The sequence below is a fragment of the Mustela putorius genome, unplaced genomic scaffold, assembly GCF_011764305.1.
Source record: "Mustela putorius furo isolate JIRA1106 unplaced genomic scaffold, ASM1176430v1.1 tig00001433_pilon_pilon_pilon, whole genome shotgun sequence".
Classification (NCBI taxonomy): domain Eukaryota; kingdom Metazoa; phylum Chordata; class Mammalia; order Carnivora; family Mustelidae; genus Mustela; species Mustela putorius.
Window position 1 is genome coordinate 2,209,907 of NW_025421741.1, and position 14,014 is coordinate 2,223,920.

Consider the following 14,014-nt stretch of genomic DNA (forward strand, 5'->3'; position numbering starts at 1 on the left):
GGCCTGATGGAGCCCAGAGAAGTGAAACGCGACTCGATGACCTTGTCTGTGTCAGACTGGGGCAAACAGGGAGGAGACATGGGAGGACCAGGCTGGGCCCTGTGGGTGCGGCACAGGCGAAAGGGTCACAGGAATGAGATGAACCATCGCAGTGACAGCACCGGGCACACAAATGAGGACCGAAACAGAAAACTGTAGCAGGCACCGATGCCCCTATGCCTTTTCTCAGAGCGCTCCTGCCACCGTGTTACAAATGCCTGTGGCAAGAGGGGCCTTGCCGAGGTGTGGATGGGCGTGTAGTCAGCCCACAGGCAGAGCCGGCCATCGTCATGGCTGACGTCTTGTTTGCAGAGGCCCAGAACCCGACACAGGATGCAGAGCTTCCTGAGGCTGCTGAGGGAGAGTGGGGGCACTGGGCCCCCCTTGGAGGGGCTGGTGACTCTTGCAGGCCGACTGTGCCGGGACCTCCAGGATGACCCAGCCCAGGTGCAGCCCTTGGTCACCGCCGTGTTGGACAGTCCCCTCCGCCTGCACCTCCTGGACAACGTGGATGTGGCCCTCGTGTGTGCCCGAGTGCTGGCCCAGCAGGACCAGCACCAGGCTGCCTGCCGCGTCCTGGAGGTAAGACCCGTCTCGGGGCTGGGACGGAGAGCCACAGTAGCCACAACCGTCCCCAACCCAATCGAAGCGCCTACAGGTCGGCAAGAACCTGGGGAGAGACATTCTAGAAACCAAGCCAGGATGGTCCACTCTCTGTGCAGAGTTCTACTACCATAGTAATTGGAGGCCAAACTGTCTGTTTGTGAGCCCCATTTTGAGTGGTGGTCCTGGCTTGGATCCCAGTGGGTAAGACAGTCACCCAGACCCAGGACCTCAGTCCCTTAGCTGCAGACCCATGGCTGGGCACGCAAACTGAAAGTACGGTCGTCACTCATCGGGTGCTACTTAGGCGCACAACTCCTCTGGCAGAGGGGACGTGAAGCCGTTACCGTCTGTAGCCACTTAATGTGACCACAGGTCATTCTGCTACCTAAATAGTGGTACGTTGGACTGCAGCACGCATCACATAGGACATGCCTGCATTACTTCCTAAACTCTGAGAAATTCTGAATTCCAAAATCCCTCTGGCTCAAAGGGTTTCAAAAAAGGGGTGTGGGGGCCTGTTTCTCCGTCTTTCACCCCATCATACAGCTCATGCAGAATTCATGCTGAGTTTATTTTCAAGATAGTTCTTTTTTAAAAGATTTATTTATTTTTCAAGATTTTATTTATTTATTTGAGAGGGAGCATGAGCAGGGGAGGAGCAGAAGGAGAGGGAGAAGCAGACTCCCCGCTGAGCAGGGACCCCCCCCCACGTGGGACTCGATCCCAGGACACTGGGATCATGCATGACCTGAGCCGAAGGCAGACGCTTCACTGATGGAGCCATCCTGGCACCCCGAGATACTCTGTTCTTTCCAGTTCTTTCCGTTTCCACGCCCTTCGCCACAGGCTGCATAGTGCCCTCGTGTCCCCTTGGTTTGTTCTTCACGTAGCTGCCGGAGAGCTTGCAGGTGCCGATGAGCCCCAGGGAGCCCCGAGCCCGCGGACTGCGCCTGCCTGCGCCCCCCTCTCCCCGTCAGCCTCTCCCTGAGCTTCCTCCGCAGTCGTCACGCTGCTTCCGTGCTCATCAGACCATCCCGAGGCCTCAGGACCTCAGCACGTGCTGCTCCCTCTGCCGGCAGCTGGAGCCCGGCTGCCTCCGTGGCTGCTGCCTTTCCTCCTCTCGCTGGTTTCTGCTGTAAATGCCTCCGTGGCTCGGCCGTGCCCCCTTTATCGTGCAGCGTAGAGTCTGGTTCCCCCTGCGGCTGCTCCCTCGGGTCTTTGTTCCGTCGGCCTCCCCGGCTCTGCGGCCCATGAGGCAGGCGCCCCTCGGTTGTGCTTACGTAGCAGCTGTGAGTCAGCGGGGCTCGGTGTTTCACGTCGGTCAAAGCGAACAAGCAAGGAAGACCCGGGTTGTGGTGCGCTCTCGGGGCACTCGGTGGTCAAATGTGTGAATGATGTCGGTGATGGAAAACCCCCGGAGCGGGGATGTAAACTCGGTCTGGACGGCCCTCAGCGTCTCTGAGGAGCTGACATGTAGGGGAGACCTGAGAGAGACGGCGGGGACGGCACACTGAGGAGGGCCGCGTCCTGCAGGGGCACGTTTCCCTGACAGCTGTGCCCTAGGCTGATGGCTGCCTCCTGGCAGCCGACTGGAAGTCACAGCCTCGCAAAATGGGCATTTTCCGCTCTGTGGAGAGAAGGTGGAATGACTGTCGGCACCTCCCTTGCCAAGATGATGCTGAGAACATTGGGGTTAAATGCGGGAAGCACACGCCGACCACAGGGCTGTGTCGAGGGGAGGCCAGCACTGGGCACCCTGGGCCAGCTCCGGAGTCTGGTCGTGTGAACAGGTCATGCTGGATTGGTGAGCTTGGTGCGGCACAGACCAGAGCCACTTCATTCCTCTCGGCTCAGAAGGCACTCCCTGAGCAGGCGAGGGGCAGCCCTGCTGGGTGGGAGGGGAAGGTCTTTCATGCAAGATGGGGGTCAGCCCTTGGACCCTCAAGTCTGACAAGGTGCCTCTAACTGTGGCCCTGCCTCTCACGCGTTGTGTGGCCCCGGGCCCTTCGTTTGCCTTCCCCTCGCCTCGTGCTCCCCGTGTGTAAGGAGCGGCGGACAGCTGCTTTGTGTGCGCGGGGGGAGCTGACGGGACCTCGCCCGGGCCCTCAGCCAGCAGCTCCTCCCGCAGGTTGGGTCGGGTCGGAGGGCAGTGCTCCGGGGGCAGCCGGGCCTCAGCAGGCTTTTCTCAACAGGGATGCCAGGTGCCCGGAGGCAGCCAGGAGCTGGTCCAGCTCTGGAACGACCTTCACTACCGTCTGGTCATGAAGCGGCTGGGCGTGGCCACGCTCACCCCAGTGCAGAAGTTCCGCTGCAGAAAGAGGTACACCGCCGGCCTTTATTTGTGCGTGCTCCCCAGGACTCCCGGGGGTGTTTCATCTAAAACCACGGAGGGGCTGAGGTGAAGCCGAGACAGGAGGTAAATGCAGGAGAAGTCACAAGAAGCAGTCACCATCAAAAGGTAGCAGGCTCTGCGACAGCCAGTGTGCCCAGCACTGAGCTACCCTCTCCATCTGCTCAGCTGGCCATGGGGGTGCAGCCCTACTTACGCCAGCAGGGTGAGAAGGGCCACTGCCTTCCTGTGAGGGCTCTGAAGGCTCTGCAGGGAAGGAGGCAGCCGGTGGACATCCTGACCTCACTCTCTTCCTCTTGTCTTCTCCTCCCGTGGCCTTTGGTCATCTGATTCCCACAGACAGGCTCTGCAGGTGCCATGGGCTGGGGTCTTCAGCACCACCCCTCGGGGCTGCGGGGCCTTTCAAAGAGAGGTAAAGATGAGAGTGATGGGACATGTCAGACAAGATTCATGGGGTGCTTAGGAGATTGCCTGGCATGTGAGGGATGCTGGGTCCACATTAATAGTAATTACCACCACGGCCATTATCAGCACTAAGGAAACATTACAACTGCTAATTACTATTATTCCTTCATCACCACTTATGGATGAGGAAACTGAGGCCCAGAAAGGTCAGAACTTGCCAGAGCTGTCACAGGAGAGAGATGCAAAGCTGGGGCTCCAGGCTAGACACTGAGACCATAGAGCCTTTCTTCATCCTGGGTGTTGCCCCCTGACCAGGAAGGGCTGATGTCCTCTGAGTTCCTGGCAGCCCAAGTAATGGGATTTTTGCACCACGGGGCCTGGTAACCAGAAGCAATGGATTCTTTCTGGATCCATGGTGTCTGTCAAAGAATGAGATATGTCCCCAAAGCCCAGTAGTTCATCAACCTTATGGTCTTCGGGAATGGGATCCTTTCCCTCCATATAGTTGCCGATGGCCTGCCAGAGTGCAGTTCAGTAAACGACTTGGGGATCAGTGTGCATTGTTTGTAAAGAGGCCCCTGATTGCTGGGAGCTGTTGGAGTTGCTGGGGATATAGCCTGAGCCCTACTCTCCTGGAGCTGACACTTGGTGCAGACAAGGGACAGTAGAGAGGACACAGAGTAGATTCCATTGTTCCAAGCGGGAGTACTAGACACAGAATGTGCCTACTAGAGGACTGTGCCACCTTTGTGCTTTGTATTGGGGTGGAGGGTGCCGAACAGGCTCCTCTAAGCCTTGGCAGAGGGGGCCTGAATGTGGGGATGGCAGCCCTCGGAGGTGTAAGGACCGGGCGGTCGTGGAGTTAGAGCGATGGTCGGTCCGCCGGCTGAGGGTGGTGGTTTCTCCTAGAGGGGGTCACCCCAGGGTGGGCTGGCATAGGAGCAGAGGCAGGAGGCTCTCGGGAGTCTCTGGCGTGTCAGGACAGATTCTGGAGGATCTGCTGAGGAGCTGGATGTGTCGGAGGCGGTGAAGAGAGAACGAAGCCAGCCTGCTGGGCTCTCGGAACACGGTGGTTTCTCACTGAGATGCACAGAGCTGGGGCCCCGGGGGCAGTTGGGGAGGGGGAAGGATCAGGCTCCATTCGGGATGTGGCATGTGTGGGGCGCCTTCCGGACATCCACAGTGGTTTGTTTAGTTGGCCTGGGGGTATCTTGGGTGTTCCGCGCTGGTACCGTTTGTGTCCTGTCGGAACAACCCGTGTGTCTACGCAGGAGAGAGCAGCGCGACCGACCCATCTCCCCGTCATCCGCTCTCTAAGCTCTGGGCCGCGGGTCAGTGAGCGGTCCCGGAGCGCCCGGTGAGGGGCCCCGCGGTCCTTCCGAGGGGGGCTCGGCAGCACGAGCCCGGGGAGGAGCCCAGCCGGCGGAGGAGAGGCCGCGGGGGGTGCCCGGCGCGAGCCCGCGAGGAGCACGCGGGAGGGGCGCCCGTAACCGCGGCCTCCCCGTCCGCATCAGGAACCCGCCCCCGCCCGCCCTCTGCCCCGACGGCCCGAAGAGCCGCAACTTCCCCCGAGACGTTCGCCAGAAGCTGCACGACTTCGCCTCCGCCGTGAGCACCAACCCCAGCAAGGCCGAGAGGGTGAGAGCCGAGGCGGAGGCCGCCCTCCCCTTCGCTGCCCCCGACCTCGGGACCCCCACCCTGTGCCGCCCCCCGCCCCCCGGGCTTCCGCGGGGCCCTCTGCCGGGCGCCGGTGGCTTCGGGCCGGCTGAGCCTCCCCGGGGGACAGGCGCTCCCCGGCCGGCAGCTCCGGACCGTCCAGCCTGCGCACGTGGAGGGTCAGTGCCCTCCCGCCCCCGGCCCGACGCGGGGTGCGGGGGTCAGGCGACGGCGGTCGCGGAGCTTCCGGCGGGGAGGCCGGGTTCGCGGAGCTCCGTGCCCGGTGAGGCCGGCGGGCGACCCCGCAGCGCGGCCCCCGAAGCGGAAGGCACCGGCGAGCCGCCGCGCGTGCGCGCTCGTTTCCGGCTGCTTCGAAGTCGGGGCTTGTTCTCTTCCCCTGCTTCTCGGCTCTGTCCAATCGGCGGGGGCTCCCCGTGTTAGCTCCGCCTACCTGTCGCCCTCATCCAATCGACGGGGCGTTCCCGAGTGGGGGCTTGCTCAGTCAGCGGGGTTCCTCGTGCCTGCTCCACCCACCGCGCTCCCTGTCCAATCGGCAGGGCTCTCCCAGCGATCCCCGCGCGGGCTCTGCGGGCGGGCTTCCGGCGCGCGCACCTGCGCAACCTCGGCCGACGGCCTGCGGCGCCGCCCGCCCCCCGCGTGGTCCCAGCCCCCGCTGCCTGCCGCGGGCCGTGGCGCCGCTCGGGCCCTCCCGTGTCCGGGTTCGGCCGGCTGCGGCTCCGCGAACGAGCGAGGCCGGGGTGCAGGGCGTCCCGGCTCGGAGGCCGCGCCGGGCGGGGGCGGGGGCGGGCGCCGGCCCTGGGGGTCACCCTGGGCCCGGGGCGGCGCTCGAGGCTGTGCGGTCCGCGGCAGGAGAACCTGGCGGCGGAGATGAGCCTGAGCGCGGAGCAGGTGTACAACTGGTTCGCCAACTACCGGCGGCGCAGACGGGCCCTTCTGCAGCGTCGTGCGCCGGCCTCGGAGGACGCGGCGGTGGACCTCCGCGTGCGGGAGGCGGCCCCGGAGCGCCCGCAGCCCCCGCGCCAGCCCCGCCCTGGCCCCGGCGGCGCGGCCCGGCCTCGGTGGCCAGGTGAGAGGCTCCCGCGCCGCCCGCTCTGCCCGGCCCGCTTTCCTAGCGAGGCCTCGTGAGCGCCGCTCCGTCCCGGGGACGGGCCCTCCGCGCCCGGTCGGCCCCTAGACGACGTCCTCTTGTGGGAGGGGACCCCGGAGCGGGGGCGGGAGGGCGCGCAGGGGCTGCGCGAGGCTGCAGCGCGTAGCGGTCCCCGCGTCCGGGGCCGGGCGTCCGCGGCAGCGCTGCTCCTAACCGCTGGGAAGGAGGCTGGGCCGCCGGCTCCCGCAGCCTTCCCACCGCCCGACTGACCCTCAGCAGGACCGGAGGAAGATGGGCCCGCACAGTCCACGGAGACCACTCAAGGGCCATGGGAGTCGCTGGCTCTGGCCCCGGACTTCGCTGGAGATGAGACACTGCCGAAGCCATTGCCTCCCAGGTACTGCGGTCCGCACGGCCCGTGGGACCATCTCCGTCTTGACTTTCCCCGTCCCGAGTGGGTGACCGGGCCTGGAGCGCACATGCGGATGTCGGGGCTGACAGCGGGACGACGTCAGTGATTGCCGAGAGCAGAGACCCCTGTGAGTCCGGGGTGGGGAAGCCGCTCCTAAGGAGCCCATGTCAGGGACCCCCACTTGCTCCTTGGAGCCTGGCTCGTAGCCTGATTCCATGGATGTGTTGGGGAAGGGGGAACACAGAGCTGGGACGAAACACATGCTGGCTGGCTTCCCAAAGCCAAGCCCGAGCTGTTGTTTCTTTCTTACTGTATTTTGTAGTGTTTGTGTGTCGTTGAGTCCGTGACAGGTAATAGTTCTTGAATTCCTCATTATGCACGAGGCACCGTCCAAGCCTGGTCCCTCCCCTGGGATGAGGCATGAACCTGGTGTAAGGGTAAGGAGAGTGTTGGCCATCCTCAGGACTAGGTCAGAGAGAGGGGCCAGGTTCCCGTGTGTAGCCATCAAGCTGTGGACACTGTTTCCATCTGCCGTTGTGACATCGGCCTCTCTCATGACACTCCCTGTCTGCCCTTCCCGTGAAGGCTGGCACTGCCCAGGTGTGGAACTTGGGCAGGTTCCTGTGAGCTCTCAGTGCCGTGCGTTTCTCATCTGTGAGACGGGGAGGGGTAGGATGCAGGTGGTTGCAGAAGTGACAGGGCTAGGGGAGGGGATCACAGAAGCCCAGGAGCACCATCTGAGACACACTGAGTGTGCAGTATCGAGTCTTTAAATTATTATCAGCTGCTGCTTGATGTTCCTGGAAGATCAGCCATCATCATTCATCCCACTGCTAGGGTCTTGCTCATCATTTCCTGTTTTTGGTATTATGGAACAGTGCTTCATTGAAGGTCCTTTTAAATCAAGAGCTAATGAGTTAAAGTATTTTTTTTTTTTTAACTGTTGTGGACCTTTGCAGCCACAGGTAGAACAGTGAAAGCTGTGTGATGAGGGTCACGGTGGGCCAGAAAACCATCAGTGGCGGAGTTGAGTTGGGAACCTGGATTCCCAAATGGGGCTGGAGTTTCCTCCCAGGCCTCTCTTCCCTGGCCTGAGGGAGTCTCTGCCCTCCAAGGGACGGTGTTTGCTGTCTTCCCCAGGTCTCTGCAGGGCAGTGAGATGTACCAGGAGGGTCCTGGCCGAAGCCCTGCCACTCTCCCCCACATCTGCCCAGGCCCTGGCCTCTGCCCTCTGACTTCTGGCAGTGACATGCTGGACTCTTCCCTGGCTGCCCCTGAGTCATGGCTGATGTCCCTTGCACTGGCGTCCTCCAAGGAAGTTTCCTTCCAGACTGGGCAGCTGGTCCATGGGCATGGGCTGGACCTCACGATGCGCCCCGCAGATGCCACTGTGGCTATGTCCATCACTGCCCTCGGTGAGCCCAGCTCCACAGGTGGGTTCATTCCAGACAGACCGTGCTCTTCTGCACAAGATGACACAACTAGTCAGGTCTCATTTGAGGGGGTGTGGGAAGGGGCAGCACTCTCCTGCTTTTCTAGTTGCAAAGTAAAATGTGCATACGACTAAAAGTAGGCCGGTGAGGAAAGGGTTAAAACGAAATGAGACAGCTGCCACCCTGCACTCCCATTGCAGTCCACCCGACTTGCCTGTCACCACGTGCTGCAATAGAGGACAGGTCACCCCATCTCATGATCTAAGTATCATTTCCTTCGTTTCTAACATGAAACTTATCAACTTGAAACTTACTGTTTAGCTATAACTGTAGCCTGTAGAGTGTGGATTTAGAGACGTGTTTGTCTACCATGTTCAGAAGCGTCTTGTGACACTTCACCTTATGTGGAGGCCGTTGGCAGTGTCAGTTTACCCATCACCTAAATTTCTTAGTCTTCTGTGTTTATATCTTTACTTTCTTGGGGTTTCTAATTGTCTTCCTTTCTTTTAGATTCCCTGTTTTTGTCACACCTGTAACTTCTCCCATTTTTCCGAGTGTATCCTCCAAAGACCCATGGCTGGGAGGCCTCCTTCCGTTTCTGCCCAAGTGATGTTTCCTAGACCTGGGCGGAGTCAGCGGCCCAAGAACGCTCCTTTCATTGCCTCCCAGGTTTGGGTCAGTGTTTCCTGAGTTGCAGGTCTTGTCCTGTCTTCACTGACTTCCTTGTTATGTTTGGGAACATCTTCACTGTGCAAGAAAGGGGGCTTGTGAGATAAATTTTCTGATTTCTTACGTGCTGTGAAATTATCCTTAACCTGCCCTCACATTTGATGAATAAACTGGCAGGGACAGAATTTTGAGTTTAAATACCCTCCCGTAGGTATCTGCAGACACAGTCATGTCATTGTAGCATCTGATGTTCGTGTCATCTTCTGGCGTCTTTGCAGATCACACATTGTTCCTTTCTTGGAATTTTTGTTTGTTTGTTTGCTTTAAGTCTGGGTGTTCTAAGATTTCACAGTGATCGTGTGCGGTGTGAGTCTCTTTAATTCACTTTCCTCTTAAGCCTTTCGATTTAAAGAACAGGTGACAATGTATCCTCTAAGGTTTGGGTATTTCTTAGATAATATTCCTTGATGGTTTTCCTCCTCCATGTTCTTCATTCTCTTTAGAGCACAAATCTTACCGGGATTTTGGAAATCCTGGGCCAGTCTCCCTAGGTGCTTACCTTTTTCTTATGTTTCTTTTCTTTTTCATTGTATATGCTTTGGGGGTATTAGAGTCTGTCTTTCAAAAGTCCTAATTTGATAGTTATACTTTAAGAGAATTCCAGGCTCTTTTTTTTTTTAAAGATTTTATTTATTTATTTGACAGAGAGAGAAATCACAAGTAGGCAGAGAGGCCGGCAGAGAGAGAGAGAGAGAGAGAGAGAGAGAGAGAAGCAGGCTCCCTGCTGAGCAGAGAGCCCGATGCGGGACTCGATCCCAGGACCCTGAGATCATGACCTGAGCTGAAGGCAGCGGCTTAACCCACTGAGCCACCCAGGCGCCCCCAGGCTCTTTTTTTATTTGAATTTTCCTTTAGTCAGAGGTTGTGTTACTTTTTATAGATGCAGTATCTTTTTTTTCCCTTGAGTATTCAAAATAAAAAGTTTCAAGATTATGCTTTGTTGTCTGAGGGCGGGAATATTGGGGCTGTGGATTCTGGCCCTTGAGCAGAGAAAGGTGAGGGGCGGGAAAGAGGAAGAGCCCTGGAGACTCACTGCTCTGGAGGCAGCTTTTCAGTCTGATCATATCGGTCCTTCATTTGTCCACGTCTTCCACTGTGGGAGACCTACGCTTGCCCAGCCCATATTTACCGCCAAGGCCGGAGTGGGGTGGTCACTGGCTGTATTCACATGGGGGCGAGGGGAGCTGGTGTTGACACCACATCCAGCACAGGTGAAAGGTGACGTTCTGTATGAACTGGTGAGCCTCCCTGCCAACTGACCGCCTGAGCACCGGGGTGTTCCCCTCTTTCCCTTTCCCTAACTTTGCTTACCCTCCCTCCCACTTGAAGATTCTCAGGACCTGATCTCAGTCCCACCTTGCTTTCAGGTGCCCTACCAACAAAGGATGGTACTTGTGTCCTGGGTCTCCTTATGCTGCTTTTGTTCTGGACTTTGGCTTCTTGTCTTCCTTTTGGAGGAAGAAGATGTAATTTAGTGATCTTTTAATCTGAACCAGCAATGCTCAAATTAGTCCTTCAGTTGTATTTAACATACCTCAGGGTATTTCTAGAGTTCTGCAGAAAAGAAGAAGCAGCAGAAAGTGGGGGTGGAATCACACAATGAATGGTCAGGAAGGTTCCTTTGGTCTGAGGTTGGGCTGCAGGCTGGCAAGTTAGGTGGTCACTCTGGCAGACAGTGGGGGGCGGAGGGGGGACAGTGCATGCCCAGCCCAGCTGGCCTGTTGTTTTGTCTGAGGTCAGAGAGTCTGACGCTGGGCTTACCACCTGGTAGATTTCTTACCTTCCCTCGCTCTGAAGTGTCTGCTGGCCCAGAACTGATCTGATCTGCCACGGCTTCTGTGTAAGAGTGAGAGACATACGGGGACATCCTCTGCAGCATTTTCTGTAGAAGGAGGAGCAGGGTGAGGTAGTGCCACGTCACGTCTCCGTGAACTCGTGGTGCAGCACGAGATGGAAGGTGGCAGTGGTTGTGGTCCAGCCTCTGAAGAGCCAGCACGAGGCAGACCGAGAAGTTCTCACGTGGCAGCAATGGCACTGGAGGCCTGAAGTCTGGGTAGATGAAGCAAAATTTGAAGTCCGCAAAACTGGACTTTGCTTTTGTTTCTGGAAGCCTAAAAAGGCCCTGAGATCAATAGCTGTGACTCTTCCTCAGTAAGGGAGGTTGAGGCTTGGGGCCGGCCAGGCTGGACGCTGCTTCTCTCTGTGGAGGTCTTGGTCTTGGTGCTCGGGGGCTGTGTTCTGTCCTCCCAGCACTGGGTGTGGAATTTGCTTCTGTGTAGGATTCGCTGACCCACCTGCTGGCAACCCCCCGAGCATGTACCTGGAGGAAGGTGCAGGCGCCAGCGGCGGCCAGGCAGAACAGCAGGCGGGCAGCTTCCTGGTGACACAGCCTCCCGAATTCCTCCTAGCCCAGAGGTGAGCCACACAGAGCCACGGGTGGGGTGTTCCAGGTTTATAGACTTGGCAGATACGCAGATTGAGTCCTTTCCTTACGGGTTTCTGGAAAATACAACATCATCCCCACCCTGCATCTACCAGAAAAGGGTGGCTTTTCCCTGAGACAGGAGAACACCCAGAAATTGCAGAGCAGACACAGGTGTTGGTGTTGGGGTTCGTGCTCCCACTTTGCTTCTTCCCCAAGATCACCCTGGATCCCAGAAGCCGCTTTTTGGCATTTTGTTTTCACCAGGTGGAGGTTGAGTTTTAAAGCAGCATCAAGATCCTGATTTTATATTCCAAACTGTAGTGTGAAAGGTGCGTGCGAGCTGGGAGTAGCCTCGGGGCTTCAGGCTCTGGCTGCGGGGGCCGGGGCCACAGGCCGGAGAATCAGGGGGTTGAGGAGAGGGATTAGAGGAGCGTGAGAAGTCAGGGTCGTCTGTCGGACAGGAAGCTGCAGTAGGGGTTGCCAGGACTAGGCTCCCCAGTCTGGGAGCTGAAGGCCAGGTGCCCCGCACGAGCAGAACTACAGGGCAGCGTGTGAGAGAGAAGGGGGCGGTGGGTCAGGTCACAGGTTCTGCTTTCTGAAGCAGCCAGAGCATGAGACAATACAGACTTTGCAGATGGACTCACTTTTCTGTTCATGTCCAGGAACCTGGATGGAGAAAATGCCACTGTCAGGTCCCCTCACGGCTGCTCACCCTTGCCCTCTGATGGCTCGGCCCATCCTTGCTCCGATGTGATGACCTTGAGTCATTCCCTAACAGTAGATTCGTTGGGCGTTGTTAGCCTCCAGTAAAGCACCGCGTTAGGCGATACAGATGCTGGTTTTCTGAGTGTGACTTCTGTATCGACCGCGTGCTGAGCTGTGTGGATCAGCCCCTCCTGCTGCCGCCTGCAGGACCACGGATCTGCTTTCTTTTCTGCATTTTTAAAAGTCCCATGTGAACGGAATGCAGGAGTGTTAAACTTTGAGGAGGGGAGAGAGGGTCTAGCTTCTCTGACTCTGCATGAGTGTTTGGGGATTTTACCCTGTGGCTCTGTGTATTGGTCCATTCATCTTTGTGAGCTCTGTCCCGTGATGGGGATGGACTGTGGTGTTTGGATCCATCGCCTCTTGGTAGCCATCTCTGGGTTCCCAGTTTGGGGTCGCTGTGAGCACTCCTGGATGCGCGTGGGTCTGCCTGTGTGCCTTCAGGTCTCTGGGCTGTGTACACGCCTAGGAGTGGAATGGCTGTCGGTGCGTGTTTGTCTTTTTAGGGAACTGCCAGGCTGCTGTTGTCCTGAGTGGCTACACCTGTTAGCTCCCCTGCTGTCCCTGCTGCTCCCCCGATTGGATTCTGATGGCTCCCCAGGGCTGCCCCTTGACCTCTTCCTTCAGGTTTCTGTTGGTCCATCTCTGTGAGCCTCCTCAAGTGCTCTCTGCCTCACCCAAGCCACCTGCCTGGGATGTCACACAGGTCCCTCTAGCACTGGAGGGCCCTGTGGGAGGACACTTCTTAAAGTGTGTCTTACCCCCGGAAGGGCTGCTTATATGCAGAGTGCTGTCAGGTCATGTTGCTCGCGGGGTGGACCATGACCTGGTGCGCCTCCATATGGAGCTTATCCTGACGTCTCTTTTCCAGTCCGCTGGAGTTGGCACCGGGCCCTTCCTTTTCCAGCCCTGTTTCTGCTGTGGACCTGAGCCAGCCCGTGCCCTCTAGCCAGGTGAGACCCTACCACCAGGGACTCTGCATGTCCCTCTTAACTTTTGGATCCTCAGGTCATACCTTTGGAGTGAGTAAACCAGGCACATGTCACAAGGGAAGGGGTGCTTCAAGGCTGGACAACAGTTGAATGGGGCCCGGGAGGTGGGTGCTGCGGGCTCGTGTTTCTTACTGAGTCCAGAGATGGGGTGTCCCGGAGTAAGGGGTGGCAGGTGGGAATGTGGAGCCAGGCAGAAGGTGCTTCCGTGTGTAATGCTGTGTTGGCTTTCCAGGTGCAGTGGCCTGACGGCCAGGCCTCCAGTGATGCCTTCTGGGGAGCCAGAATGCTTCTTGAGCTTTCAGGGGGCAGCCTGGGTTGAGATGTCCCTTTGGGGTATCCAGCCAGTGCCCCCAGGGGAGCAGGCGTGGACATCGAGCCTTTCAACACATGTTACATAGAGCTTTATTCCGACTGAAGAGAGGCCCCAGGGTTCCTTGGGGGGTTCCAGTGAGAAGCACTGAGGCTGCGTAGCCCCCTGCCGTGTTTGCATAGTTTGGTTGGCCGCTCGCTGTATCAGAGGAGGCATTTGAGAAATGCTCTTGAGCCCAGAAGTCCAGGGGGTCTGTTTCACTCAGGCAGTGGGAGATTGTGGATTCGAGCTCCTGGGCTTGTAGGTTATGGGCAGGGAAGGCCTTTCTGGAGACAAAGGAGAATGTTGCACTGCTGTCTGCCCTCCCTGCCCTATGACAAGGCCGAGCTTCACCCAGTTAGGTTGGCGAGTGGGGCGTGGGTAGTGCTGTGACACTCTGTGTCTTGGGGGTGATGTGGTTGGGACGGCACAGGCAGGGTGGGCCAGGGTGCCTTTTCCCTACAGGTTGGAGTTTACTGTGTTTGTAAAACATGTTCTATTCAATTAAATTGCAGTTCAATGTTCTGAGCTCTCCCCTTTTACTGACCTGACTACATCGTGGACACCTGTCCCTGTCAGTCCTTTGCCTTTCTGTCCCTGGCTGGCGTTCTGTGGCCTGCGTGTGCATTGAGTGATGGACCAGTACCCTATTGATTTGATTGTTTCTAGTATGTCTGGTTTATAAGCAACACCACAGTGGGCATCTCTGCCCTCTGCCCTTCACCTGACTGTTGTGTTGTGGGAA

At 58.0% G+C, this 14,014-nt stretch overlaps 1 protein-coding gene across 1 annotated transcript; it reads left to right on the forward strand.

Annotated features, from left to right (window-relative positions):
• The first annotated feature begins 365 nt into the window (after positions 1-365).
• On the forward strand, positions 366-13,794 carry ANHX (anomalous homeobox). Its single transcript, XM_045087741.1, has 9 exons — positions 366-621; positions 2,838-2,965; positions 4,915-5,038; positions 5,927-6,143; positions 6,444-6,561; positions 7,717-8,009; positions 11,018-11,153; positions 12,800-12,881; positions 13,153-13,794. The coding sequence occupies exons 1-9, from the start codon at positions 373-375 to the stop codon at positions 13,237-13,239; spliced, it is 1,434 nt and encodes a 477-aa protein (XP_044943676.1). The 5' UTR covers positions 366-372; the 3' UTR covers positions 13,240-13,794.
• Positions 13,795-14,014: the final 220 nt, after the last annotated feature.